General features: G+C 54.4%; 1 protein-coding gene across 2 annotated transcripts in view; it reads right to left on the bottom strand.

The window, feature by feature from the left end:
- The window catches only part of TRIM29 (tripartite motif containing 29), a 26,074-nt gene extending 24,730 nt beyond the window's left edge, over positions 1–1,344 (bottom strand). The window contains exon 1 of one of the 2 annotated variants that reach the window (XM_027082037.1): positions 378–1,344. In XM_027082037.1, coding sequence (XP_026937838.1) covers positions 378–1,181 — 804 coding nt within the window. In that variant the 5' untranslated portion in view covers positions 1,182–1,344. The remainder of the gene's footprint in view (positions 1–377) is intronic. The other variant, XM_027082036.1, reaches the window with a different exon arrangement.
- Between the last annotated feature and the right edge of the window lie 4,909 nt (positions 1,345–6,253).

The raw sequence follows: 6,253 nt of genomic DNA, 5'->3' as shown, positions 1-6,253 counted from the left end.
AAGGAAGGAAGGAAGGAAGGAAGGAAGGAAGGAAGGAAGGAAGGAAGAAAGAAGGAAAAGACCCAGCTAGACACAGAGCCCAGGACTGCGTGCTGATTCCCTAACCTGACTTGAATTTATCCTATGACCTTGGCCAAGCCCCGCATCTTTGCTGAGCCCCCATTTGCTCATCTAGGAGATGCCTGGTCTCCTGAGGCCTTGGAGGATTGGGGAACCGTCTCTGACGCCCAGCCTGGGGGCGGGAGGGGAAAGAACTGTTTTCTGAAAGGACAAGGGACAGCAAGAGACCTGAGCCCCAGACCCTGGGAACCCCCAGTGGAGAAGATGAGGTGGGAGGACGCGTTGAGGGAGGAGAGACCGGAGGGGCCCGCTGTTACCTCCTTCTCGGCTTTGGCCTCTTCCACGGTCACGGTGCTGTGGTTCTTGTGCTCCTGGAACATGCAGAGGTAGCAGATGCAGGTCTGGTCCGTCTGGCAGAAGAGTTCCATGGTCTTGCCATGCAGGGGGCACTTGCGGGCCTCGAAGTCCCGGATGGGCTCGAGCAGCTGGTGGTCACGGAAGGCGGCGCCCTCCAGGTGGGGCTTGAGGTGCAGCTCGCAGAAGGAGGCCTGGCACACCAGGCAGGACTTGACGGCCTTCTGCTTGTTGCCAATGCACGAGTCGCACAGGACCTCCTCGGAGCCCAACTTGGAGTGCAGGAGGGTGCTCGAGGCGGTCCGGGGGGAGATGTTCCGCTGGAGGTCCCCGGGCTCCATGATGGCCACCGTGGGCTTGAGGGGCTCTGAGAAGATGGGCCTGCGCGGCTCCCCCTTCTCAGCAAAGGTGACAGGTGGCTTCTTGGTGGCCCCCAGCTGGAGCCTGGCGTAGGGGGACATCTTGCCTTCTCCAGAGTCCATGCTGAAGTAGTTGGAGCCCTTGTCATCCACAGACTCAACATACTGGATGATGGCGCCCCGCCCCTTGTTGCCCAAGAACAGGGAGCCCTTTCCCTCGCCTGGCTTCAGGGAGCCACCTAGGCTCTTGCCCTCGGCCACTTCCCTGCCGTGGCCATTGGTGATCCTGGCCTCTTTGCCTTCGGCCTTGGCCCCAGTCTCCAGGCTGCCTTTGGGGCCCAGCAAGCTGCGGGCACCCCTGGCTTCCGGGCTGACCCCACCGCTCCTGGAGGCATCTGTAGCTTCCATTGTGGGCTGCCTGGCTGGTCTGTGTCGGGCTCGCTGGAGGTGCGGTGGGTGACCTCTCGCGCGGCGTCTCGGCAGGAGTGGGACAGGCAGCCGCAGAGCCCGAGACACACCTACGGGGAGAGGGGAGAAGGAGTGGAGAGGAGGGGCCACAGGCGAGCCTGACTCAGCGGTCCGGGCCCCGGAGAGGCAGGCAGCTCCCAGAGCCAGCAGAGCAGCTAATTACACAGGGGGCCACACCCTACACATTCATACCTAGCCTGCTTTTTTAAATAAGTGCTTTTTCTCTCCCCCAGTTTAACTATTTTCCACGGCTCAGCAACAAGTCGGGCTGCTTCCTCCTGACTCACTTTCTTCTCATCAGGAAATGGGAGCCTCTGTCCTCACAGGTTTCACTGAGGTGAGCAGTCCCGGGGACAGAAGGCGAGGCGCCCGCGAGGCCCACAGGACAGAGGGCTCTTAATTGGGTCACACAAGCCAAATAACCTTGTAATTTGAGGGCCCAGGTTTCAGAGGAAGATCCCCCGCCACCCTGAGACAACGGAGCTGCTTCTCATCTTGAAGGGAATGATGGGTTCAGTTGGATTTGGATTTTAGGATTTGGAGGGAAGTGGCTACTGATCATTTAACCCTGTATGCCAACTTCCAGGCACTGTGTTAGGTACATTAACTGTAATGAGCTCACTTAAACCTTACAGCAACCTGTTCAATGATCCCCATTTAATAGATGAGAAAACTGAAGCTCTAAGAAGGTAACTTGCTGGCCTAAGTCAGCTGAGTCCTGGTGGAGCTGAGATTTGAACCCAAGGCCTTTGAGATGCTAAGGTCCCGTCAGCCACCTGACCATTGCAATGGAAGACAGCTTCGGAAAGTCACGTCTGTCCCAGAAGCACGAACAAGATGCATACAGCCTTATGTTATTTCTCTCAGAGCAGGTAGAAATAAACTGCTTGGATCCAAAGGACAGAGAAATAGTAGTGAGGGACAGGAATGCACGCAGTGCCAGGACAGGGGGCTGCATCCTCGGGGCCCACACACTTCACTCTCATCTGTCTCCACAGTAGGTATGCTGTGTGACTCAGAACAAACTCTGCCCGCCCTCTCTGTTCCAGGCCACGGGCAATATCCTCCAAAAAGAAGCCAGTGAAGTGTGGACTCAGATACCCTCAGAAGTGAGACGTTTGGGTACGACTGTCATATAAACACAGACCTCAGGGGAAGAAGTGAGAAAAAACAACTCTAGCCACTTCCTCTCTCTGACCTCCTGCAGGAACTCTGGGGACCCTCCACTCCTGCCAGGACATGCCACCTGGTCCCCTCTGGGCTACGACCCTCTGCCATGATCCAGGGAAGCCAACACCCCTGCACAGTGTAAAGGGCTGTGCCTCTCCCAGGCTGGGCTGGATGGGGCAGCACAGGAGATGGGCGTGGCTGAGGTGGCAGGTTCTGGACTGCGTGCAGGGGAGTGGGTTCCCCTCCCTTCCCCTCGACTCCGGGTTGGGCTCTGGGAGCCCTACAGCCCCTTTGGCTCACCAGGCTGAACAGCAAACCCTTTGCAATAACAGCCTCTGGGAACGAGAGACAAGCTTGGTTCACAGAGCAGCCAGAGCTTTAAGGGGCGGGGGGGGGGGGGGCTGGGGGCAGAGGGTGCTGCTTCATGACGGGGCTTCCCTCTCACCTCATGTCTCTGTTCTCAGGCCCCAGGGGAGTCCCATCTTGTTTGAACTCACTGGTAAGTTGTCTAAGAGCTCATGGGGACTTTGGGGGCAGGAAACCCTTTCTCAAAGTCAGGCCCAATTCCACTGGGCTCTTGCCTGAGGTGTGGAGGGAGTGAGAGATGGCGACATGCCTCTCCTTCCCCTGCTAGTGTCTCCTGGACCCTGTGAGAACAGGCTATGAGGGGCAAAGAGCAGCAGAAGGGAAAACCAGAGTGTTCTGGTTATGAACCCAACATCAGTGCCGGCTGACCCTGGGGTGCTGCACTGGGAGACCTCTGCTAGTCCTTGTAAGGACTAGTCCTTCATGCGCCTATCTTCCAGGAGTCTGGGAAAGATTCTGAGCCTGGGGAATAGGCCGACACAGAGAAGATGCTCAGAAAGCATTTGTGGGTGGATGGATGGATGGATGGATGAATAAAGGAAATAAAAGTTAGATGGATCCAAGTGGGAAATGGATGGGTGGATGGAGAGTAGATGTGTGGATGATAGGTGAGTGGGTGGCAGGATGGTGGACTGATGGATGGATGGTGGATGGATGGATGGATGATGGATGGTGGCAGGATGGAGGATGGATGGATGGATGGTGGACTGATGGATGGATGGTGGATGGATGGATGGATGGATGGATGGTGGCAGGATGGAGGATGGATGGATGGATGGATGGTGGATGGATGGTGGTTGGACGGATGAGTAGGTAGGTGGGGAACTGGATAAAAGAATTGATAAAAAAGGAAGGGAAAAGGGAAGGAAGGAAGATTCGTGGGAAGGAGAGAGGGAAGAGGAGGGAAGAGAAAGGAAGGAAGGAGATGGACAGGTAGTAAATGGACAGGTAGTAGGTAGGCAAATGTGCTGGTAAACGTTTAGCAGCTAACTCTTCTAGCACTGGTTTATAGTGTTTGCCAATTTCTCCCTCCCTGGCCAGTTTCGAGCTACCAGCGTGAGGTGTGCTGGGAAGAGATGAACACAGTCAGCTCCCCCAGGCCACTGTGAGTCACTCCGGCACATCACGGAGGGTCAGCGGGTGACTGGGGTAGACGAATTAATGTAGGAAGGAGGATAGAAAAAGGGATGCTGGAGAATTCAACTCTCAGTTGTCCTGAGGGAGCAAAATGGGCTCAAGTGAGTTTAAGGCAATAGAAGACAAGGCTACTTTATCTCTTCCACGAGGCTTTCCCTCTGACCCAGGCCCACAGTGATGGTTCCCTCCTCTGAAACCCTGTTACATCACTGTCTGTCCTACTCAGAGGTATTTAGCTCAGATCACCCAATGGGGTTAATTACTCACTCATTCCCATTGATATTTCTCCAGCCTCCTACCATATGCCAGGCTCTAAACAAGAGACTGATCACACAGGCGTAAATGAGTCCCAGATCTCGTGGCTGGGGAGCTCACAGTCCAGTGGGAAAACAAACCAGTGAGTCAGTCATTTGAGTCTAGCATGTCCGTGAATGAGAGAAATCCATGTGAGAGTTTTGGCCTGCCCAGGGTGGGGAGGGAGGGCCCAGGCCTTGCGGAGAGAGGCTGGTCCCTCCCACCAGGCTGAGCATGGCTCACTTCCCATGCACAGAAGCATCCTCCCTGGCCAGACAGAGGCAGCATTTAATTTGACTCGGCAGATTTATTCAGTTGAATTGTGTCAGTGCTGGCTTACCTTACTCCCAGATAAGGGCCTCAGGCCCTTCCTTCCCTTGGTGTGGGTGCTCCTTCCAAAGGCACGGTGGACTCTAGGTAGAGTCTCCTGGCAACCTCCAGAATCCAAGGGCTGAAAAAGGGAAGAAGCCAAAGAAATGATTGTCCTTCCAGGGACCCCATGACTCCATGCCCACCAGTCCCAGGGCTGAACTAGAGAGACAAGGATTTCTAGCCTCTGGAGTACTGAGGTCTGGTGTGGACACTGTGGACCATCCATGGGTAAATGATTGCTCCCAGAGCTCCCCCGAACCCCTCACTCCAGTTCTGCCATTGTGCCCCCCAAAACTACACTCTACACTATCTGCGGGGGTCTGCCTGCTCTTCAATCCCAAAGCTAGTTGCACAGTTTCCACGAAAGGGCATTTCCTGATGGCTCACAGAACCTGCGTGTTACGTGCAAACTGGCAAAAAGCCCCCAAAGGCTGTCATAGCCATCACTGTGGCTTGGAGGTGAGGGGGTGCTGGGAGCAGAAGAAACCTCTTTGTTTTTAAAGGCCTTGAAAGAAAGGGGCCCCTGGAGCCCCTCAGTCACTCATCTCCCATTTTATCCAGTTCCCCCTCTGGTCTAGCTTAAAGCCTTCCTGCTGCAACATTTCTCCCTATACCAAGTGATGGTGGAATGTCACTGGCTGCCATCCCCATCCCTTGCAAGGTTTAGGAGGTAAGAAGAGCTGACAGGTATGGCTTCCAGAGAAGGACTCCCGTGAAGCTGGGGAGAATCCTGCCTGTTCAGACTAGGCCTGCCCTTCCAGCCAGCCCCCACCAAGTCCCTTCCTCCCATACCCACCTATCAGCCAACCCCAAGCCTCCTCCCAGGCTTGTTTCATGAGGCATCTCTAAGCCATTCCCCTCCCGGAAGCCTCCCTGGATTCAGCGGGTGGGGCAGCCTCACCCACCCACTGCCGTGCCCTGGCAACACCTGATTCTCTCACCAACCACCTCCAGATGAAAGAGGAAACCCCTTAAAAGGAGAAAACTCCTCCTGTTCCCTTGGAATCCCAGGGTTGAGAGGGAGCGGCCAGCTGGTCCACTCCCTGCCTCTAAGAAACGCTGTATCTAGAAACGTCCTCTAAAAGACCTGCAAAGAAAGAGTCTTCACAAGATCCCTTAGCCATCTGACTTCAAGCTGTAGGACCGTTTGCTGCAGGAACTTCTTCCTTGAGTCCTTCTGAGCCTCAAGCCCTGCGAAAGACGAGATGAGGCGCAATTGTGTCTGTGAGAGGAGGGCTCTGGTCCGACCTCAGTGCTTGCATGGGTCTTCTGAATTGCTGGTACCTCTGTCCTTTGATGTGCCTCTAGTTGTAAACAGCAGCCAGAAGGCTGTGCTGCTTCAAACTTTAGAGCAACAATAAAATCTCTGAAGTCTAATTTACTCATTTCTGCTGTCCTAGTCCCACAGAGTTTGACCTGAAACTGGGGGGGGTTTGATTTTATATGGAGAAGCACTCTCTCTTTTTTTTTCTTGTGATGAGAACTTTTAAGGTCTACTCTCTTAACAGCTTTCAAATACACGATACAGCATTATTAACTATTGTCACCATGCTGTACCTTACATCCCCAGGACTTATTTATTTTAAAAAGAAAAGGTTATACCCTTTGACCAGAAGAAGAAGAACAAGAAGAAGAAGAAGGAGGAGGAGGAGGAGGAGAAGGAAGGGGGGGGA

This window comes from Aethalodelphis obliquidens, unplaced genomic scaffold, assembly GCF_003676395.1.
Source record: "Aethalodelphis obliquidens isolate GAN/ISIS:26980383/991018 unplaced genomic scaffold, ASM367639v1 scaffold46, whole genome shotgun sequence".
Classification (NCBI taxonomy): Eukaryota; Metazoa; Chordata; class Mammalia; order Artiodactyla; family Delphinidae; genus Aethalodelphis; species Aethalodelphis obliquidens.
The sequence above is the reverse complement of the archived record's forward strand: the minus strand, read 5'-3'. Positions and strand labels throughout refer to the sequence as shown.